This window comes from Balaenoptera borealis (genome assembly GCF_965194805.1).
Source record: "Balaenoptera borealis genome assembly, chromosome: 16".
In the NCBI taxonomy this organism is placed as follows: Eukaryota; Metazoa; Chordata; class Mammalia; order Artiodactyla; family Balaenopteridae; genus Balaenoptera; species Balaenoptera borealis.
This window is the reverse complement of record NC_138872.1, coordinates 51,810,123-51,830,622: the sequence shown is the minus strand read 5'-3', so window position 1 is coordinate 51,830,622 and position 20,500 is coordinate 51,810,123. Positions and strand designations below refer to the sequence as shown.

Sequence of the window (20,500 nt, the reverse complement as noted above, 5' to 3'; positions counted from 1 at the left end):
AAAATGCAACTGCTACCCAGACGGCCCAGGTAGGGAGGCCCAAGAATATCACAATATCCTCAGAAGCTATTTGCTGAGAACTTACTAAGTTCTGTGAGGTGCTTTATGGATAGCATCACAGTTAATCCTCAAATAATCTACTGGGAGGTATCATTCCCCCATTTTATGGAGGGGGAACTGAGACTCAGAAAGACAAAGTGACTGGCAAAACAAACCTGGTAAGAGGCAGATCTGGGACAAATGAAGAGGCCGATGTGGGTTCAAGTCTCAGACTCATGACCTGGAGACTCTGGGACCTCAGGTGAGTCACTTGGCTTTTCTGAGCTTCACTTTCTTCATTTGTAAAAAGGGCACAGTAAGTCCAAGCTCATCTATGAAGTGACCAGCATGGTGCCTGACCCAGCAGGTGCCCATGAATTGGTCACCATAAAGGGTGGGGGGGAGGGCTCTTGTGTTTAGGGAACCCTGTGGGAGCCCAGCACACTGGGAGGCATAGGCTTGCTCCCTAAATTTCACAGAAGAGCCCACGGAGGGGACTGACCAGCTGTCCAGATCAGGGAATCCCAGTGCCTGCTGCTTGCCCTCCTCCACACTCTGGCCACCTTCTTCCTGGACCAGCTTGATGGCCTGGGCCATAGGGAGATGGGGGGGTCCAGCCATCATATGTGTGAACCTTCCCAAGGTTCTAACAACCTTGCCTGGTTGGGGTGATGATCTGCCCCTCCCTGCAAATGAGGAAACTGAACCTGAGCCGGGACACAGACCCCAACCAGTCTGTCTCTAGAATGCTGCAGCCATGACAAGGTGAGGACCGGAGGCTAAGGCCCAGGAGGTCAGAAGGGAGAGACTTCTGGGTGTGTGTGGGGTGGGTGGGGGGAGGGTTATTGTCAAGCAGGACAGTCCCCTGTGGGGCTGCCAGAATCTGTGCCTGGAGGCTGGGGGGTAAGCAGGCTTGTGTGGGGTTCAGATTGCTGCTGGGCAGGGCTGTGACCCCATTGGTGCTGCGACCGGGGGGATTGAAACCCCCTGGGTGGTGGACCTGAAGAGTTACACCCCAGTTGGTGCTGGGGATGGGGGAGCCGAGCCCCTCTTAGTGTTAAGTGTGAGGGGCTGAACCCCAGTTGGTGCTGGGCAGGTGCACTGAGGTTGGGGTTCGACTGAGGAGGGGGCGGTTGGGGGTCGCCTAGCATTGTTTGTGGAGAGAGCCAGAGGCTGCAGGGCATGAAGGTGCAGTTGCGGGAAGGGGAGGGCGGGTTCCCTGACACCGAATTCATTATTGGGAGATTCCTCTTCACAGTCCCTCGACACCTCCCACGGGAACCACGGGCCAGAAATGTCTGACAGCCCCTGGCGGGCCGGCTTCTGTGCCGCCGATGCCTGGGTATCTCCATGCCCGGGTCCCCGCCCGCCCACTGTCTGAGTCCCTCCCCCCGTGGGTCCCGCAGCCTCTGGAAGCCTCGCTCAGGCTCTGCCTGGCGCCGCCGCCGAGTCGGGGCTCAGTGTCCGGCCCCCCGGTGGCTGCTGTCCCTAGCCCCTGGCGGTCGCCGGGGCCGCGGGGTGTCCGCAGAGGCCGGGCCTGAGCCGCGCGGCCCGCACGTGGGGAGGGGGCGTCTCGGGAGGACGGGTCCTAATGTAGGGGCGGAGCCAAGGAGTCGGGCGCGCGGCCGGCGCGGGCGCACCGAGGTCAGCGGCCGCGGAAGGGGGGACCCAGGCGTCCGGGAGGCGGCGCCAGGTGCCGCGCCCCCGCCCCGCTCCCGCCGCCGCCGCCGCCGGCCCCCGCCCCGCTCCCGCCGCCGCCGCCGCCGCCGCTGGCCCCCGCCCCCGGGCCGCCCCCCGCCCGTGACGCGCTCCTCGCCCCCTCCGCGCCGGGAGCCCGAGCCCGAGCCGGAGCCCGAGGACAGCGAGGGGCGCGGGCGGCGGAGGAGGCGGCGGGGGAGGGAGGAGGATGCGGCGGGTGCCGCGGGGCCGCCACCGCCTCTGAGCCGCGCCGAGCGCACGGAGCTCAGCCGCGTCGCTGCGGCCCCGGTCGCGCCATGGGGAAGGAGCAGGAACTGGTGCAGGCGGTGAAGGCGGAGGACGTGGGGACCGCGCAGAGGCTGCTGCAGAGGCCGCGGCCCGGAAAGGCCAGTGAGTGCGGGGGGTACGGGGGGCGCGGGGAGCGGGCGCGAGCCGCGGCGCGCCCTGGGGCCGTCTCCAGCGCCGAGCCCCCCACCCCGCCCGGCGCAGGGCGGGGAGGGGGATGCTGTCGGGTCCCCGGGGGCGGGGCGGGGCCAGCAGCGCCCAGACCCTCCGTCCGCGCCCCCCGCTGCCAGCACTGAAGGAGGGGCTGCATCGAGCGCCAGGCCGTCACCCGAGCCCCCCAGCGGGCACCTGGCGGCACCCACCTTCCAGGCCGCAGGCATTCGCATCCCTCTCTCCTGCCTCCGTTCCCCTCCCTTCCCGGGCTGCGGGCTGACAGCTGGAGGTCTCTTCTGGGCCTTTAAAGGGCGAGGCGGATTCCCCCCCACGCCATGGAGAGAGGGAGGGGCCTCTTGCGGTAAGGGGAGACCACAGGGCTGACAGTCTCTGTCAGACCCCCTCCCCGCCCCATGTTTAATAACATGCTTAGCAGGGAAGGGGGGGGCAGGACCATGCTGGGGGTGTGGCTGCCCAGGCATGGCCGGCTGGGGGCCATTTACTGAAGGGGGAGCAGAGACCCAAGGTCGCCCAGCCCAGGGCAGGCTGAGTTCGAGGCAGGTGCAGACCCTGGTCCTCTCTGGCTTCCCTGCTGGAAAAGGAGACTGGGGGGGAGGGGGTCTCCCACTGGCCATCCTGAGCTTGTTCTGTGGGGGTCCCAGGGGATGGTTGGAAGCTTGGCGCCCTGATCCCAGCACTCATCCCAGCTCAGCCTGGAGCCTCCCCCGGGGACCCTGGAGATGGATGGATGGGCGTGTGGACAAGCCGCGTGTGTGACTGCGCACGTATGGCCGTGTCAGTGTGTCAGGGCACCTGTGTGGGCGCGGGCAGGGCTCTGCTGGGTAGCAGGTGGGGTCTGGGTGCCCCGACTCCCCATGCCACCCCCTGGGACTGTATGTAAGTCAGGGAGGTACCCTCCCCTCTCTCCAGGGGAGATGCTGAGAACTGAGACAGCCTCTGGGGCAGGTGGGGGTAGGTCCTTGAGCCCCAGGAGGACCCCTCCCACTGCAGCCCCTGCCTGGCCGCTACTATCTGCTCTGTGCAATTAGAGAGCTGCACATCTGTGCCTCGCCAGCACACATACACAGGTGGGCCCTGCCTTCCACACTGGAGGCCCAGGGACAGTCTGCCAATTAGGGCTGGCTTCAGGGCCTCGGGGTTCAGAAAGGGAGGGCTTTCAGGCAGAGGCAACCTCAGCTGAGCCTCAAAAGCAGGCTCAGGGATTGAGAGGTGGAAGGCAAGGCAAAGTCTTCCACCTAGTGGCCATCCGACCTTGGGCACAGGCATCTCCAGTCTCTGGGCTTCAGTCTCCTCATCTGTAGGATGGGGACGTTTGTGGTCCCTGCCTCGTAGCATTGTTGTAAGAACAGTGAGTACACGCATGAAGCCCAGGCACTTAGTAAGTGCTCCGGAAGTGCTAACTGTGGCCATTTCCTAGACAGCCCAGGGCAGTGCGCCGAGGAAGTGGGGGGCATCAGATTTGGCGACTCCTCCCCCCTTTTACTCTGGCCATCCGGGGGAGGTGTGGGGACCTTTACCTCTACCTGTGTCTCCGCCTGGATCTCTGCATTTGCCCCTGCATGGCCTGGTCTCCGGGTAGGAGGGACACCTGCCCTGGCACCCGAATCTGGGCTCTCTGACTCACAGGGGCGGGCATAATAAATCAGACCGAGAAATCTCTCCATGAATTAGCTCGGTTGTCATGGCAACACTGGCCTGCTTTGGAGTAAGATGTATTTTGATTCAGCAAAGTACAGCTGGAGTTTGGGCCATGGGGTAGGGGGCATCCAGCGGTACTCCCTGGGGCCCCCAACTCCAGAGGTGTTCCCACGATTCTTTTTTTTTTTTTTTTTTTTTAAGAGGATACTTTTTTTTTTTTTTAATATATATTTATTTATTTTATTTTATTTTTGACTGTGTTGGGTCTTCAGTTCGTGCGAGGGCTTTCTCTAGTTGCGGCAAGCGGGGGCCACTCTTCATCGCGGTGCGGGGACCGCTCTTCATCGCGGTGCGCGGGCCTTTCACTATCGCGGCCCCTCCCGTTGCGGGGCACAGGCTCCAGACGCGCAGGCTCAGTAGTTGTGGCTCACGGGCCCAGCTGCTCCGTGGCATGTGGGATCTTCCCAGACCAGGGCTCGAACCCGTGTCCCCTGCATTAGCAGGCAGATTCTCAACCACTGCGCCACCAGGGAAGCCCCCCACGATTCTTGTTTCCACAGTCTCCTCCTTGTGCTGACACCTTCCCTTCACCCCACACCCCAGTGACACCCCAGGCTCTGTCAGCACCCCTATCCCGCCTGAAGGGAGCCTCCACTTACATGCACAGGCACCGTCACCTTTAGCAGTCATCCTTGAAGTGAAGAAGAGACTGCTAGGGAGGGAAAATACTAGGGTGGAGGCTGGTCTTCTGGGGTGCAGGCAGACACCCTGCCCTTCCTTCTGGCCCAACCTCCCCTTTCTTCCATTTCACTGAAGACTACGGCCAGTGCTCCTGTGCTTACTCACCTTGGCCCACTAAGAGTTCCCTTCCAGCGTCTGGCTCAGAGCTGCCTGCCCTGGGGGATTTGAGAGGGTGCCTTTCTATGCTGGAGGCCACAGGGCTCAGCCAATCTGAGGTGGGAGCAGAGGAGGCCAAGACCACGTCCCTGTAGGGGACCGATGTGGCTCTGTGGAGGTGGCCTGTGGGTGGCTTCCGTGGTTGGAGGAGCATCTGGGCAGAGGGGTGGAGGGAGGCCACAAGGGTAGAGTGGAAAAGGGTCTGGGGTGGGCTCCCCCCAGGGCCTCTGCAGCTGGAGTTTGGAGGTGACTTCACAGGTAGGGGTGGTATCAGGAGAGCAGTTAGAGGGCTGGGGTGATAGGAGACCGGAGAGCCAAAGTCATGGGGGCGGTCAGGGGCAAGGCGTATGCACTATGACTGATGGCAATCTGTAGGACTTAGTGCCCTCGTGGAAAAGGGAAAGGGGCTCCTGGGGCCTTCAGCTTATCCCCACTTGCCCTCCTCTCTCCCACCTACCCAGGCCCCTGAAGCCATGCTCTGCTCCAGCTTCATTCAGGGCACCTATCTCCATGAGGTGCAACCCCCCAGCCCCAGGCAGGCTGCAGTTCTGGGACCTTCCCGGGTGTCCAGTGTCCCCATGGGAATTGGGGGTGCTCCAAGACCTCAAGGCCCCCTTCATCCAATTCCAGCACTTTTCCTCTTTGAGGAGACCAGCGGCTGGGAGTGTGTGGTGGGGAAATGACCTTAGCAATATGCTCCTTCTCCTGTGGGGAGTGATCCCCTTCTGGATGGAGACACCCTCTCCCCACTGGTGTCTGTGTCACTTCCTGGGCCTCAACCTCCAGTCCCTCTGAGATTTCAGCACCTGCAGCTGTGACTGGGCGAGCAGGTGGGCCTGGCCTCGGGCTCCACTCCGAGCACCTGGCTCCGCAGCTGCCTGGGCACCCTGGCTGCGGGAGGGAGGAGAGTGAGCTGGCCTGGGAAGTCTTGTGGGGAGAAGCTGAGAACTGGCTACATGGGAACTAAGAAGGGTGGGGGGCAGCAGACATTAGAGTCGGGGGGCAGAGCCTTCTGGTGGGGGAATGTGCTGAGCATGGGCTTGAGCAAGGCAGGGGTGCTGGGGGACAGCGATGCCTGGGCTCCCTTCAGCTTCACGACAAGGGACCGTGGCAGGCCCGGCCGCATAATCCACAGAGCCCAGCGCAAAATGAAAATGGTGGGGGGGTGACTTGTCCAAAAAAATAATAGGACTTCCCTGGTGGTCCAGTGGTTAAGACTCCACGCTTCCACTGCAGCGGGCGCGGGTTCAATCCCTGGTCGGGGAAGTTCCGCATGCCACAAGATGGGGCCAAAAAAAACCCCAAAAACAAAAACAAAAAATAACAATCTCACAACAGCAGAGCACCCAGCCAGGTGTGGGGCTCGTCTGAGTAGCTGCACAGGTGACACACTTGAAGCCGACCCTGGCAGGTGGACAGAGCGTGTGGGATGAGGGTACAGTTCAGTCACCAGTTACTGAGCACCGTGTGTGCGCCTGGCACTGTTTTAGCCACCAAGGATACGGCAGTGAGCAAAATAGATAAAAACCATTGTCCTCTTGGAGCTTGTAATTTAGTGATGGAGATGGACAATAAACAAGATAAATGGTGGTATGGGGGCTAAAGAGAAAAATACAACAGAGACGAGATGGGAAGGGGATTACCGTTGTATTTATTATTTATTTTTTATTTTTTGGCCACACTGCACAGCTTGCAGGATCTTAGTTCCCCAGCCAGGGACTGAACCTGGGCCATGGCAGTGGAAGTGCCGAGTCCTAACCACTGGACCACCAGGAAACTCCCAGGGGATTACCATTTTAGATGGGGGAGGAGGCTTTGACAAGCAGGTCTTGGATAGAGACCTGAAGGACATGAAGAGGGAATAATGGGGATAATTGAGAGAAGAATGGCTCACACACACACACACACACACACACACACACACACACACACACAGCATGTGCAAAGGCCCTGTGGCAGGGGAGACAGGTGTGTTGGAGTGCCATCAAGGAGGCTCAGGTGGCTGGAACAGGGATGAGGAGGAAGTCGAAGTGAAAGGAGGGCTGCATCATCAGGGCCATTGTCCAGCTTTGGCCTCCAACCCCAGTGAGACAGGAGCAATGGGACCGGACCCATGTTCTAACGGGATCCCCCTGACCTCAGTGGGTATGGAGGATGGACTGGAGGGGGCAGGGTGGAAGTGGGGATGCCAGGGGGAGGTGATGGCAGTGTTCCTTCGAGGGACGCTGGCCTGGCCCAGGGTGGTGATGATGGTGCTGGTGAGAAAGGGTAGGATTCCAGGTGTGCTTTGAAAGTGTCTTGAAAGTAGAGCCAACAGGATTGACCGATGGAGAAGATATAAGGGCTCAAGAAAGGACCCAGGGCTGCCTCCAAGGTTTTGCCCTGGACCACCACGGGGAAGGAGGGGTGGCACTGCTGCCAACTTAGACAGCCGTTAGCATCAGCCAAGTGTCTGAGGCGGGGGGAGCGGCAGGGGAGTGGAGACGCCTCTCATCCTGGAGCCTCAGCTCTTCGGCTCTTCAGCAAAGCCCCTCACTGGGGAGGGTGGGGTGGGATTACTATAGAGCTAGTATTAGGAACTGCCATGTGCTGAGCCGACTCTGTGCCAGACCCTTCATGTGTTGTCTGGAGGCGCCCTTAGGCCTTTGAGGCTGGCCCTGTTAGACCCTTCGAGCTCACAGCCAAGGCCTCAGGGCTAGTAAGGGGCAGAGGGAGGATTTGAATTCAGGCCCGTCTCTGACTTTGTGGGCTTTGTGGGCCATTGGGGGACCCACACCCTACATCCAAAAGCTGAGAACTGAGGCCGGAGCAGCCGGGGCTGCTGTGGGTCACAGAGCGGGCCCTGCAGCAGCCCCTCTGTGACTCGACTCCCTCAGCCCCCTGCCCCCATCCCTGTCCTGAGCCTGGACAAAGGGGCTTCTGTCCTGCCAGCCCCTCCCTCACAGAGTGACTGACCCACAAATGGTTTATGTAACCGTGGCCCAGACAGGCAGGGGATTGGCCCGAGTCCGGCTGGACCTGAGCCCACGGGGAGGGCATTGGTGGGCTTCCCTCCTCTGGCAGGCGGCTGGTGGAGGCCAGGACTGGGGAGGCCCCGGGAGGAGACTGGGGCCCCCAAGGGAGGGCTGGAGCCCCTCGGGCTTCAGGAGGGCTGACCCTGGGGCCTGTGCATGCCCCCATAGATGAGGGGGCCATTGTAATGTGGTTGCTTGGAGGCACTGGCCCACTTGCCTGCCTCCCCATCCTGCCCTGCCAAATGGGGCTCATCTACACAGGCCAGCCCCGGGGCTGGGAGTTGGGGGAGGCTGAACCCTGGAAATGCATATCTTCCCCAGAGATACCCCCATTTCCGGGTGTTCCAGCCTTCCTGGGCCACCCCCGGCCCCATCTGGGTCCTTCTGAGAGACAGATTGGGCTGGCTCTCTCCCTCCCACCATTGGCAGATGCTCAGCCAGCGTCTCAAGGGAGGGGGTTCATGTGCACATGTGTGCGCCTGTGTGGGTGCACAGCCCTGGCTTCTGTTCCCAGGCAGGGACAGGCCCTATGAACCTCCCAATGTCTTAGTTCAGTGGGAAACCAAGGGCCAAAAGCTGGTACCTGATGCTGAGTGCCGGAAACAGGGTTGAATGAATGAACGTTTCTAGACTAAAGACCTAGATAGCTTTGGCTCTGAGCCTGCCAGGGAGCTAGCCAGCCGCTCTGCCTGCTCTCTGTCTAGAGGGGGCTGGGACCCAGGTAGGCCTCAGTAGGGGCTGGACAGAGCCTCCCTCACCATGTCTCCTTCCCACCCCAGAGCTCCTGGGCTCCACCAAGAAGATCAATGTCAATTTCCAAGACCCAGATGGGTGAGTTCTCAGCCCGGGGAGATGTCAGTCTGGTATGGGGGTCAAGGACTCCTGGGGAAGGCAGGGTTCCCGGCTCCTTGCCCATACATGTCTGTCACCTGTCCCAGCTTTTCTGCCCTGCACCACGCGGCCCTGAATGGCAACACAGAATTGATCACCCTGCTGCTGGAGGCCCAGGCTGCTGTGGACATCAAGGACAACAAAGGCAAGGCCTGTCAGGGACCTCAGAGCCAGAGGCAGGGTGTCAAGGTCAGAAGTGGGGTCCCTGGAAGCCAGGATGGTCCCTCAACTGAGGTCTCAGCCCCGGGTCTTGGTCTGGGTTGAGGCAGGTTCTCATGGGATCAGCGTCCTAGAAGTCAGGGTTGGGTTCAGGGTCAGGGGCTAGCTCCCAACCGCCCCCCCCTGCCCCCAGGCATGCGGCCGCTACACTATGCGGCCTGGCAGGGCCGGAAGGAGCCCATGAAGCTGGTGCTGAAGGCGGGCTCAGCGGTGAATGTCCCGTCTGATGAGGGCCACATCCCCCTGCACTTGGCGGCCCAGCATGGTCACTACGACGTGGTAAGGACCGCCTCAGGGGTGACAGGGTGCCTGGGGCAGAATGAGCCCGACGGATGCATTGGGCCTGACCACGCCCTGTGGTCCCTGCAGTCTGAGATGCTGCTCCAGCACCAGTCCAACCCGTGCATGGTGGACAACTCGGGGAAGACGCCCCTGGACCTTGCCTGTGAGTTCGGCCGCGTTGGGGTAAGTCTCCCCAGGGAGCTGAGTGGGACTCCAACTTCTTCTAGGGTGGGAGTGGGAGACAAACTGCAGCTCCCCACCCCATTCCTGGGCCCCCCTACTCTGACCCCTCCTTCCAGGTGGTCCAGCTGCTCCTGAGCAGCAACATGTGTGCGGCCTTGCTAGAGCCCCGGCCAGGGGACACCGCTGACCCCAATGGCACCAGCCCCCTGCACCTGGCAGCCAAGAATGGCCACATCGACATCATCAGGTATGGCCGTGGGGGGGTGGGCGGGGTAAGGGGCACCCAGCCTTGGGGTTCCTGCTCCTGGCTTGGCAATAAGACAGGAGCAGCCAGGGAGCCGTGGGGATGTGGTCAGGTCTCTGGATACGAAGGATGCCTCAAGCCGCCCACATAAAGGATGCACTGGAGGGGGCTGGGGAGTGGTCTTCTATAGCCCCAGTCTGTGCCACTTGCTGGGTGACCTTGAGGAGACTCTTAACTTCTCTGAGCCTCAGTTTCCCCATCCTTAAAGTGGCCATCGCAGCAATGCCTACACTAGGATGAGACGAGATAAGAGTGTGAAGGGTTAACACAGGGAGGGGTTGTTGGGGATGTGGGACAGGGTTAGCTCATCCTCAGCCCCCAGGAACTGGAGCCCGGCTTGGGGGTGCTGGGGCAGAGGGCTCTCTGTGCAGGGCCCTGCCTGCTCCTCCTACCTCCCCGTCAGACTCCTCCTCCAAGCTGGCATTGACATTAACCGCCAGACCAAGTCCGGCACGGCCCTGCACGAGGCCGCACTCTGTGGGAAGACGGAAGTGGTTCGGCTGCTGCTCGATGTGAGTTAGGGGCCAGAGGGAGCTGGGGTCAAGTGGGGGTGTAGGGGGCTCCTGAGAGTCCTCACCCTCTGGCACATACAGAACGGGATCAATGCCCACGTGAGGAACACCTACAGCCAGACGGCCCTGGACATCGTGCACCAATTCACCACCTCCCAGGCCAGCAAGGAGATCAAGCAGCTGCTGCGAGGTGGGCCCGGGCGGGGCAGGGGGGCAGGGGTGGGGCCTGGGCCAGGCCGGCTCACAGGACTGGGGGGTCTGCCGCCTCCTGTGTCCCCAGAGGCCTCGGCAGCCCTGCAGGTCCGGGCTACCAAGGATTATTGCAACAATTACGACCTGACCAGCCTCAACGTGAAAGCCGGGGACATTATCACAGTAAGGATAGCCTGGGGCTGCTGGAACAGGGATGAATGGGACCTGGGATGCTCCCCACAACACCCGGCAGCAACTGGGGGGTCTGAGCAGGAGGCCAAGGCCACCCACCCACTTAACATGGAGGGGTGTCTCCCTGAGTGTGCTCCCCCCACCGTACTTGGCCAGGTCCTCGAGCAGCATCCAGACGGCCGGTGGAAGGGCTGTATCCATGACAACAGGACAGGCAATGACCGTGTGGGCTACTTCCCGTCCTCCCTGGGCGAGGCCATCGTCAAGCGAGCAGGTAAGTCCCACCCAGGGATGGGCTCGCGGGCCAGAAGGAAGCAGGTGCATGGCGTTTTGGGTGGCAGAGCAAGGATCGTCAGCTCTAACCATTGCTAGGTGTGGGGTCCAGAGTGTGTCCTGCCAGCTGTCTCCTCATCAGCGTCCCCTGACCCACTCCTTCATGTATTCAACAGACATTGCATGCCAGGCACTAGGAATAGACGGTATCCCAGATGGACGTCATTCTTGCTCCCAAGGAGCTTGCCCTAGGGGAGGGAGGGGAGAAGGGAACAGTGAAATAAATGTGGAAGGAAACGTACCAACCGGTAACACAGAGGTTGCAGGTGGAGACCCACTTTAGACAAGTGTGGACAGAGAAGGCCCTGAGAAGTGGGAGGGGCTGGCCACAGGCAGAGCATTCCAGGCAGCGGGAACCACATGTGCAAAGGCACTGAAGCAGGACAGAGTGTGACTGTGTAAGGGTCCAAAGGAGCCCAGTGTGGCTGACTTGGTGACGGAGAGGGAGGGGGCGCAGGATGAGGCCATAGGGCCATGGAATGGCTTCAGATGGGGGACTGGTGTGATTGGTTTACCCCACAGAGAGGATATGGAGATTGACAGGCCGGGTGAGAGGGCAGAGGGGGGCCAGTTAGGAGGTTTGGCCAATCCACCCGAGGTCATCTAGTTCCCTGGGGTGAGGAGCCTGGACCCAGGCTCCTGGGGGCCTCCTCCCTCCCCCTGCTCCCCAGGCACAGAGGGGTTTGCACCCTCCTGCAATTCCCTACTCCCACCTACAGGACCACAGGATAGCCTGGCCTGCGCCCCTCTCTGCCATGCTCTCCTGCTCTCCAATGTCCAAGGTTGGGAAGGGCCTTCTGAGGGTCGCTTAGCTCCTCGGAGACAGGGCAGGAGGAGGCTGTACTGACCCCCCCCAGGAACGTGTGTGTCCGGCCTCTGCTCTGTGCAGACTTGGGGGCCAGGCCAGGGGATGCCCCAGGCCTGGGCCAATCCAGGATTCAGGGAGACTGTGCTTGGCCCGTAGGTTCCCGAGCAGGTGCCGAACCAAGCCCACCCCAGGGAGGCAGCTCAGCAGGGCCCTCTGCACCCCCCGAGGAGATCTGGGTGCTGAGGAAGCCATTCACAGGTAGGTGGGGGCCTCTGGAGGGCGGTGGCAGTGGCACTTCTGCAAGGCAGCACCTGGGCTCTGCAGGGCTGGCGCTAGCTGATGCTGCTCCCTCCTGTTGGCAGGCGGGGACCGCAGTGGCAGCTTGAGCAGTGTGGCCAGTGGCCGGAGCAGCGGGGGCCACACCCTGCACGCAGGCTCTGAAGGGGTCAAGGTAGGTGGGGTGGTGGCAGGACCGGGATGGCCTGTGTCTAGAGCAGCACTGGCCAGCCGGCCTGTCTGGGTTGCAGCTTCTGGCCACGGTGCTCTCCCAGAAGTCTGTCTCCGACTCCAGCCCCGGGGACAGCCCTGTCAAGCCTCCGGAGGGCTCTTCAGGTAAGAGCAAGGACACAGCACTGCTGGCCTGGCCGGGAGGTAGCCCCCAGGCAGCCATTGCCCCACCACACCCTCTCGTCCCTAGGTGCCACCCGGTCTCAGACTCCAGTGACCCATGCCGGGCAGGTCTATGGGGAGCAGCCACCCAAGAAGCTGGAGGCAGCATCGGAGGGCAAGGTACAAGGCCTGGGCCGGCTGCAGGTGGGGGGGTGCCCAGGGCAGCCTGCCTGGCTTGGCCGCAGCGCGGCCAGGGCCCTAGACAGGCTGGGCCCGTCCTTCTGTTGGTCTGTCAGTCTGTTTGTGTAGCTGTTGTCTCTTGTATGTGCTGTGCGTGTAAGCTAGTGTGTCTAGGAAGTGTGACATGGGTGTGAGGTGAGTGGGGGTTTGTGTGTGGCTGGTGTGATTGTGATGCGGGCACATGTGCGCATGTGTATGCGTGTGGAATGGCATGGATGTGAGACGAGACAAGGCGTGTATGTGGGTGAGACAGGTCCTGTGTGCATGCACCTGCGTGCTAGGGCGGGCGTGAGCTGCTGGCTGAGTCCTCCTGCATTCCTCTGGGTAGAGCCCACCTTCCAGGGCGTAGAGGAGCAGCACTAAATTGCCCCGCCTGAGGCCCCATTCCCAGAGCCCCTCACACGGGGCCACACTGCAGGGTGTCCCTGGTCCAGGAATGGGGGGGACGGTCAGGGAGGCCTGTGATGTGGACAGCAGCTGGACCCTCCTGGTGGAGATCACAGAAGGAGGCCGAGGTGCTGGACGATGCTCAAGACAGCGGCACCCAGGACCACAGAGCGAGGAGGAGCACCCGGGCCAGGCTGACGGGGCCTGGCTGCAGACAGCCCAGCGGACAGCAGATTGCGCTGCGTGGTCTTCAGCTGAGCAGAGAAGGAGGCGCCGCGGTGGCTGGGGTGCATGCCTGGCGGGGGAGCAGGCGGGCGAGCCTGCAGCGGGTGCCTTGTGTCTTCCAGGGCGCCGAGGCTGTCAGCCAGTGGCTTGCCACATTCCAGCTGCAGCTCTACGCCCCCAACTTCATCAGTGCCGGCTATGACCTGCCCACCATCAGCCGCATGACCCCCGAGGTGAGCTGCCCGAAGGCTGTCTACCAGCTGACCCAGAGATGGGCCCCCAGACTCCTGCTAATGGGCCTCTCCTCCACCTAGGACCTCACGGCCATCGGGGTCACCAAGCCAGGCCACCGGAAGAAGATCACTGCAGAGATCAGCGGCCTGAGCATCCCCGACTGGCTGCCTGAGCACAAACCCGTAAGGCCCCCTGCACCCCAGTGGCCAGTCCCAGGATGGGCAAACAGACAGACAGACAGCCTGCCTCCCTGGCTACAGCCCACCCCTGCCCTCTGGGGAGTCCAGAGAGAGGAGAGCAGAGGATGACCTCTGTTTGTCTGTCAGGGGCACTGGGGCCCACCTCCCTGGGGCAGGGGCAGGGGCAGGGGCGGTGGTGACCGCCTCTGAGGGCTATCAGGGCAAGGGGAGCCTGAAGCCTGGAGAGTCCCCATCTCCACTACGTGCTCCACGCTCAGGCGGCCACACAGGGACACCGGAGCCACCCGGCACCCCACAGCACTGCCCATCACACACCCCCCCAGACACTGCAGGGGGCCGTGGGGATGGGACGTGCTTGCACACACCCAGGCACATGTATGGGGAAGACGCCTGTGCGTGTTTCGGGTACACAGCATGCGTACGCTAAATACATTCAAGGCGCCCACTGGTGACTGCAGACGCTGGCTGACAGCCACACCAGCCGCGGCCCGTGCTGTCACGAACAGGCACTCTGTGGTGGGACAGGCTCTGGGCTGGGAGAAGGTGGGCCCGGGGCCTGTCACATCCATGCTGCCTTTCTGGGCCTTGCGCTGTGCTTCGGGCTCCCACCCGTCTGTGAGGGAGATGCCATGGCCACCGAGAGCCCCAGGGCTGTGGGTTGGTGACAGGTGGGTTTGTGCTCATCCACTCTGCCTCACCCCACTCAGTCAGCGGCTCAGGGGTCCTCCCAGCCAGCACATCTGGGTCCCAGGGGCTTCACTTTGCTTGTGCACCCAAGGGGGGGGTGACCGAGTGTGCTGTGTTGATGCATGAGTGACATCCAGCTGGGAGTGTGGACGGGTGGATGCCATTCAGGGAGCCACCGGTGGTTCTGGGTGAAGACCATCACGGATATTTGCCAGGCGTGTGACGAGGCTGTGTGACGTGTGCCTGATGCTGGTGGGGAAGTGGTGAGAGGGCGTGAGCGTGACTCAGAGGGGTGTCAGTGCCCGTGGATGGCTGGGATGCAGGGTGTGTGTATATGCGTATCTGGTCGGTGGTGCTGTGTGTCTGTGTCCATGACGTGTGTGGTGTGTCCACGTGGATGCTGTCCCCATGGCTGCCTGGGCAGGTGAGGAAGTGCATTCTTCCACCGGAAGCGCATTCTTCCCCCTCCCCCAAAGGGTATCCTGAGGAGAGAGTCGCTCTTCTGTGTGTGTTTGCATATGTTCGAAAGTGTGTGTGAGCTGGCCTTGGGCTCCTGTCAAGGCTGCACTGTCTCCAAAGCTGACGCCTCGGGCCTGTCTGTCTGTCCTTCCGTCTCTCTGTGCCAGGCTGGCCCGGTGCCCTCTCCTCTGACAGCTCTGAGTAATAGGCAGGGTGTGGGCAGCCAGCTCGGGCTGCCCTCTGTGTCCCCTGCTCCGTAGGCTAACCTGGCCGTGTGGCTGTCCATGATTGGCCTGGCTCAGTACTACAAGGTGCTGGTGGACAACGGCTACGAGAACATCGACTTCATCACCGACATCACCTGGGAGGACCTGCAGGAGATCGGCATCACCAAGCTGGGTGAGGCCCCACCCCGCCCCCACTGCCTCCTGGTCCTCGCCACCCTCCCTGGCCTGACCTGCCCCCTGCCCCACGCAGGACACCAGAAGAAGTTGATGCTGGCAGTGAGGAAACTGGCAGAGCTGCAGAAGGCAGAGTACACCAAGTATGAGGGGGGACCCCTGCGCCGGAAGGTACCACAGTCACTTGAAGTGATGGCCATCGAGTCGCCACCCCCACCCGAGCCTGCCCCAGCTGACTGCCAGTCTCCTAAGATGACCACCTTCCAGGACAGTGAGCTCAGTGGTGAGCTGCAGGCTGCTCTGACGGGCCCGGCTGAAGGGGCTGCCGCTGCCCCTACTGAGAAGCCCTCCAACCACCTGCCGCCCACCCCAAGGGTCTCCATGCGGCAGGAGCCCAGCCTGGGTGGGCGGGCACGGCACATGAGCAGTTCTCAGGAGCTGCTGGGCGACGGGCCCCCAGGGCCTGGCAGCCCCATGTCACGAAGCCAGGAGTACCTGCTGGAGGAGGGGCCGGCCCTGGGTACCCCCCCCAAGGAGGCCCGGCCCAGCCGCCATGGCCACAGCGTCAAGCGGGCCAGTGTGCCCCCAGTGCCTGGCAAGCCACGGCAGGTCCTTCCACCAGGTACCAGCCACTTCACGCCCCCCCAGACTCCCACAAAAGCCCGGCCAGGCTCCCCGCAAGCCCTGGGGGGGCCTCATGGCCCAGCCCCAGCCACAGCCAAGGTGAAGCCCACCCCACAGCTGCTGCCACCAATGGAGCGACCCATGTCACCTCGCTCGCTGCCTCAGTCACCCACACACCGTGGCTTTGCCTACGTGCTGCCCCAACCCGTGGAGAGCGAGGCAGGGCCGGCTGCTCCGGGGCCTGCGCCTGCGGCCCTGCCCGCGCCTGTGCCCACGCTGTGCCTGCCCCCTGAGGCCGACATGGAGCCAGGGCGGCCCAAGAAGCGCGCCCACAGCCTGAATCGCTACGCGGCGTCCGACAGCGAGCCGGAGCGGGATGAGCTGCTGGTGCCTGCCACCGTGGGGCCCTACGCCACAGTCCAGCGGCGCGTGGGCCGCAGCCACTCGGTGCGGGCATCCGCTGGCGCTGACAAGAACGTCAACCGCAGCCAGTCGTTTGCTGTGCGGCCGCGAAAGAAGGGCCCCCCCCCACCCCCGCCCAAGCGCTCCAGCTCAGCCATGGCCAGTGCCAACCTGGCTGATGAGTCAGTGCCAGATGCGGAGACCGAGGGGGCTGGGACCGAGGACGGCCGGCTGGGGGTCCGGGCACAGCGCCGGCGGGCTAGTGACCTGGCTGGCAGCGTGGACACAGGAAGCGCTGGCAGTGTGAAGAGCATTGCAGCCATGCTCGAGCTGTCGTCCATTGGGGGTGGGGGCCGGGCAGCCCGCAGGCCCCCTGAGGGCCACCCCATGCTTCGCCCCGCCAGCCCGGAGCCAGGCCGGGTGGCCACGGTGTTGGCCTCGGTGAAGCACAAGGAGGCCATTGGGCCTGACGGCGAGGTGGTGAACCGGCGCCGCACACTGAGTGGGCCTGTCACGGGACTTCTGGCCACTGCTCGCCGGGGTCCGGGAGAGCCAGGGGGGCCTGCAGATCACGGCCACTTTGTGGAAGATGGCGCTACCCGGCAGCGGCCTCGAGGTCCAGCCAAGGGTGAGGCAGGTGTGGAGGGCCCACCACTGGCCAGGGTGGAGGCCAGCGCCACGCTCAAGAGGCGCATCCGAGCCAAGCAGAGCCAGCAGGAGAACGTCAAGTTCATCCTCACTGAGTCCGACACGGTCAAGCGCCGGCCCAAGGCCAAGGAGAGGGAGGCAGGTCCCGAGCCTCCCCTACCGCCGCTGTCCGTGTACCAGAATGGAACAGGCACTGTGCGCCGCCGTCCAGCCTCTGAGCAGGCTGGGCCCCCAGAGCTGCCCCCGCCACCGCCACCCGCTGAGCCCCCGCCCTCTGACCTCTTGCACCTGCCCCCACTGCCCCCGCCAGACAGTGATGCCCGGAAGCCAGCCAAGCCACCTGTCTCTCCCAAGCCCATTCTGGCTCAGCCCGTGCCCAAGATCCAGGGCTCGCCCACGCCTGCCTCCAAGAAGGTGCCACTGCCAGGTCCTGGCAGCCCAGGTAGGTTCAGGGAGCCAGCTGGGGAAGGGCCCTCCTCCAGCTCCCCATGCCATGGTCTGAGGGGTTTTCCACTTCTTGGATTTAATGAAGGCCAGGTGGAGTGGGGTGGGAAAGTATCTTCAGACCCTCTTGTCCATCCACCCACTGGACCACTCCACCAACGAGAGCTGAGACAAGGGTGGATGATCCTTACATTCCTCAGTGAAGGAGACACAGAAACCCATGAATAGCAGCACCTGTGGAAGGAGGACAGGCCCACGATGCTGGAAGGCTAAGGGAGGATTCTGACCTGGCTGTAAAATGACCCAAGCACAGGAGGGAGGGGAGAGGCTTCCAGGCAGAAGGATCAGAGGTGCAAAGGCCCTGTGGCATTCAAGCAACGGGAGGGCCGGTGGCTGCAACAGGCCACACCTGGAGGGGAATGGAGGTGGGGGGCGGACCAGGCGGGGTTTGGAAGCAGTGACCCACGCAGGCCTGCACAGGGAAGCGCGCCCCCTGGCAGCCTCAGGGAGGCTGGGGGGCGGAGGGCTGGAGCTGGAGCCCGGCCGGCAGTGCAAAGGGCGTTATCTCTAATCCCGGGTTCGAGGCAGGGCGCTTGGGCAGGGCTTGTGCCGCGATAGGCAGCGCGCGCGCCGCGCGACCTCCCACGCCGGTGCGACTCTCCTCCTCCCCGCAGAGGTGAAGCGTGCCCACGGCACGCCGCCGCCCGTGTCTCCCAAGCCGCCGCCACCGCCCACGGCGCCCAAGCCGGCCAAGGCAGCTGCGGGGCTGCAGTCGGGCAGCGCCAGCCCGTCGCCCTCGCCGGCACGCCAGCCGCCTGCTGCCCTCACCAAGCCCGCCAGCACGCCGCCCTCGCTGAGTGCCAGCCCGGCCAGGCCCCCGTCCCCCGGTGTGCCCGCGCTGCACGTGCCCGCCAAGCCGCCGCGCGCTGCCGCAGCGGCAGCCGGGCCCCCCGCCGCGCCCGACGGCGCCTCGCCGGGGGACAGCGCCAGGCAGAAGCTTGAGGAGACTAGCGCGTGCCTGGCGGCCGCGCTGCAAGCTGTAGAAGAGAAGATCCGGCAGGAGGACGCGCAAGGCTCGCGGTAGGTGCAGGACCCGGTCCGGCGTGGGCGTAGGTGGGGGTCTGTGCGCCCCCGCGGCGGGTGCACACCTGGAGGCTGCCCTGCGAGGGCGGGGCCGAGTCGCGCCGGGCCCGAGTTGCGCCGGGTACGGCCTGGCGTGGGCGGGGCCCTACGAGCTGCCCCAGCCCCCGACAGAGGCTACTGTGCGTGGGCCGGGGGCGGAGCGGGGCAGATGTCGTGGGGGGGGGCGTGGACTGTTCCGGCCCCGCCCCTGAAGGCGGGGGCGTGGCCTCCGCGAGGGCGGGACTTTGCGCGGAATGGGCGGGACATGGGGGGCTGGAAGTTCTGCGCCGACTCAGCCAGTTCACGCTGCGCCCGCCCCCAGCTCTTCGGCCGCCGAGGAGAAGAGCACCGGCAGCATCCTGGACGACATTGGCAGCATGTTTGACGACCTGGCCGACCAGCTGGACGCCATGCTGGAGTGACGCGGCCGCCCAAGTTGGGCTCCCCCGCGCCGCCTGGGCTCCGGCCCGCACACTGACCTTTACCTCAGGATGGGTACCTCCGGGGGCGGCGCGAGCGGGCAGGGCGGTGGACCAAGGGGGAGGGGCACAGGGGGCAGCCCGCTAGGCGGCCGCGGGCACGAGGCGGGGGTGGGCCGTCCTGTCCAGACCCCGCACAAGCACAACTCCTGCCCCTGGGCCCAGCTTGGAGGACTGCCTGGTTGGGGGACCCAAGGGCTCTGGGCAGATGATGCTGCCTCGTGGGTGCCCCCCTTCCTTATCTGCTGCTCCCTGTGCAATAACTGCTGGGCCATCTGCCCACCCACCACCGGGCTCTGCCCGCTGTGGGTGGAGGAGGGGAAACTCCTGAACCCCCTGCCCTGAGTCCAGGTTGGGTCCACCCTGGGAGGCAGCGGGAGGGGGGCAGCTGCTGTAGCCCCCTCCCCAATCTGTGGCAGAGCACAGGCCTATGCCCAGCACAGAACTGCCCATTGGGGACCTCTGCCAGCCACTCCAGCGCAGCACAAGGGGCTGGGGTTGGGCCCCCTGCCCCACTGCACCCCCCTCCCTGAATATAAGCTATCAAAGAGTATTAATTTATTGGGAATAAGCTGAGGCAGATTTCCCCAGAGAAATAAAAAGGTATAACTTTAACAAATATATATTTAAAGAAAGAAGAAATATTATTGATTCTATAGAAAACCATTTACCAACTGCAAGGACGCTGGAGTCTAGCTCAAGACAAAAGCTGTTAGAGGCCCCGGCCATCTGTCTGTCTATCCTTCCCTCCCTCTGTCCAGGAGTGGCCAGACCTCTGGGCCCAGTAGCACAAACAGGAGGCTGGGGTCTGGGGGAGGGGTCTGTGCTCCGCCAGGGCCTCCCCTCTGCTCTCTCTCCTAACTTCTCTGCGTCTGAAGAACTTGAAGGATGTGCCTTGCTCGCCGCTGGGCTGTGTCATCCACGCCGTGGAGACAGTGGGGAGGGCTCTGCCTCTCCCATGGGTGCTGGTGTGAGGGTGCACCTGGGCTTCAGGGGAGCTGTGTGCACGGCGTGGTGAACGTGGGCGCGTCGGTTGGGTGACAGCAGTGGGTGCAGGGCATGCATGCCAGGCTGCGTGTGAGGGTGTGCCCAACCCTCCCTCCTTGGGGCCCTGAGCTGGCGCCGCGCAGCCAGCCCACCCCCGCTCCAGTTCCCACAGACGCTCTGCTCATGGTCTGAGGCCGTATCGTGTGGTCGTTCTCGCCTTCTCTCCCTCCCTCTCCCCCCTCCAAAAAGTACTGATCGGCCTCCTCTATCGTGTTTGCTGATCCACATGTCTTGGGCACAACTTTGACATTTCTTAACAAAAAAGAGAATTAAAAAGCGCCGAAAACCAGCGATTGTGATTCGGGTGGGCTGAGGGGGTCTGCCAAGGTGGTGCATGGGTGTGTGGGGCCCCTTCCAGTGGTCATGTGCTGGCATGTCCCCGGGTGGGTGGGCTTGGCCAGCTACCTGGCCTCTCCACAGTGGGTGGCCCAGGCCAGGGCCAGCAGGTGGGGAAGGGGGGTCCGGGCAGGGAGTTACTGTCAGCTGTCAATAAACAGCAGAAAATGGAGCTGCCTGGCTCACTTTTTTGGGGTATGTACATTGGGGCAAGTGGGGGGCTAGCCTGTTCCTGACAGGGAGGAGAAGTCACCAAGAGTATACATCTTGGGGATGTCAACAGGAGCCTCCTGTG

At 63.2% G+C, this 20,500-nt stretch overlaps 1 protein-coding gene across 3 annotated transcripts; it reads left to right on the top strand.

Annotated features, from left to right (window-relative positions):
• The first annotated feature begins 1,851 nt into the window (after positions 1 to 1,851).
• CASKIN1 (CASK interacting protein 1) lies at positions 1,852 to 20,377 on the top strand. 3 transcript variants are annotated; one of them, XM_082360392.1, is made up of 20 exons: positions 1,852 to 2,127; positions 8,525 to 8,576; positions 8,684 to 8,781; positions 8,989 to 9,134; positions 9,225 to 9,320; positions 9,437 to 9,567; positions 10,028 to 10,136; positions 10,218 to 10,326; positions 10,429 to 10,511; positions 10,677 to 10,794; positions 11,818 to 11,919; positions 12,024 to 12,112; positions 12,189 to 12,273; positions 12,359 to 12,450; positions 13,245 to 13,355; positions 13,437 to 13,538; positions 14,963 to 15,101; positions 15,180 to 17,219; positions 17,896 to 18,301; positions 18,666 to 20,377. In XM_082360392.1, exons 1-20 carry the CDS (start codon positions 2,034 to 2,036, stop codon positions 18,763 to 18,765), a joined length of 4,302 nt encoding a protein of 1,433 aa, XP_082216518.1. In that variant the 5' UTR covers positions 1,852 to 2,033; the 3' UTR covers positions 18,766 to 20,377. The 3 variants fall into 3 exon arrangements, with proteins under 3 accessions (XP_082216518.1, XP_082216517.1, XP_082216519.1); XM_082360391.1 differs by having other exon boundaries at positions 10,417 to 10,511; XM_082360393.1 differs by lacking the exons at positions 13,245 to 13,355; positions 13,437 to 13,538 and having other exon boundaries at positions 1,853 to 2,127; positions 10,417 to 10,511.
• The last annotated feature ends 123 nt before the right edge of the window (positions 20,378 to 20,500 follow it).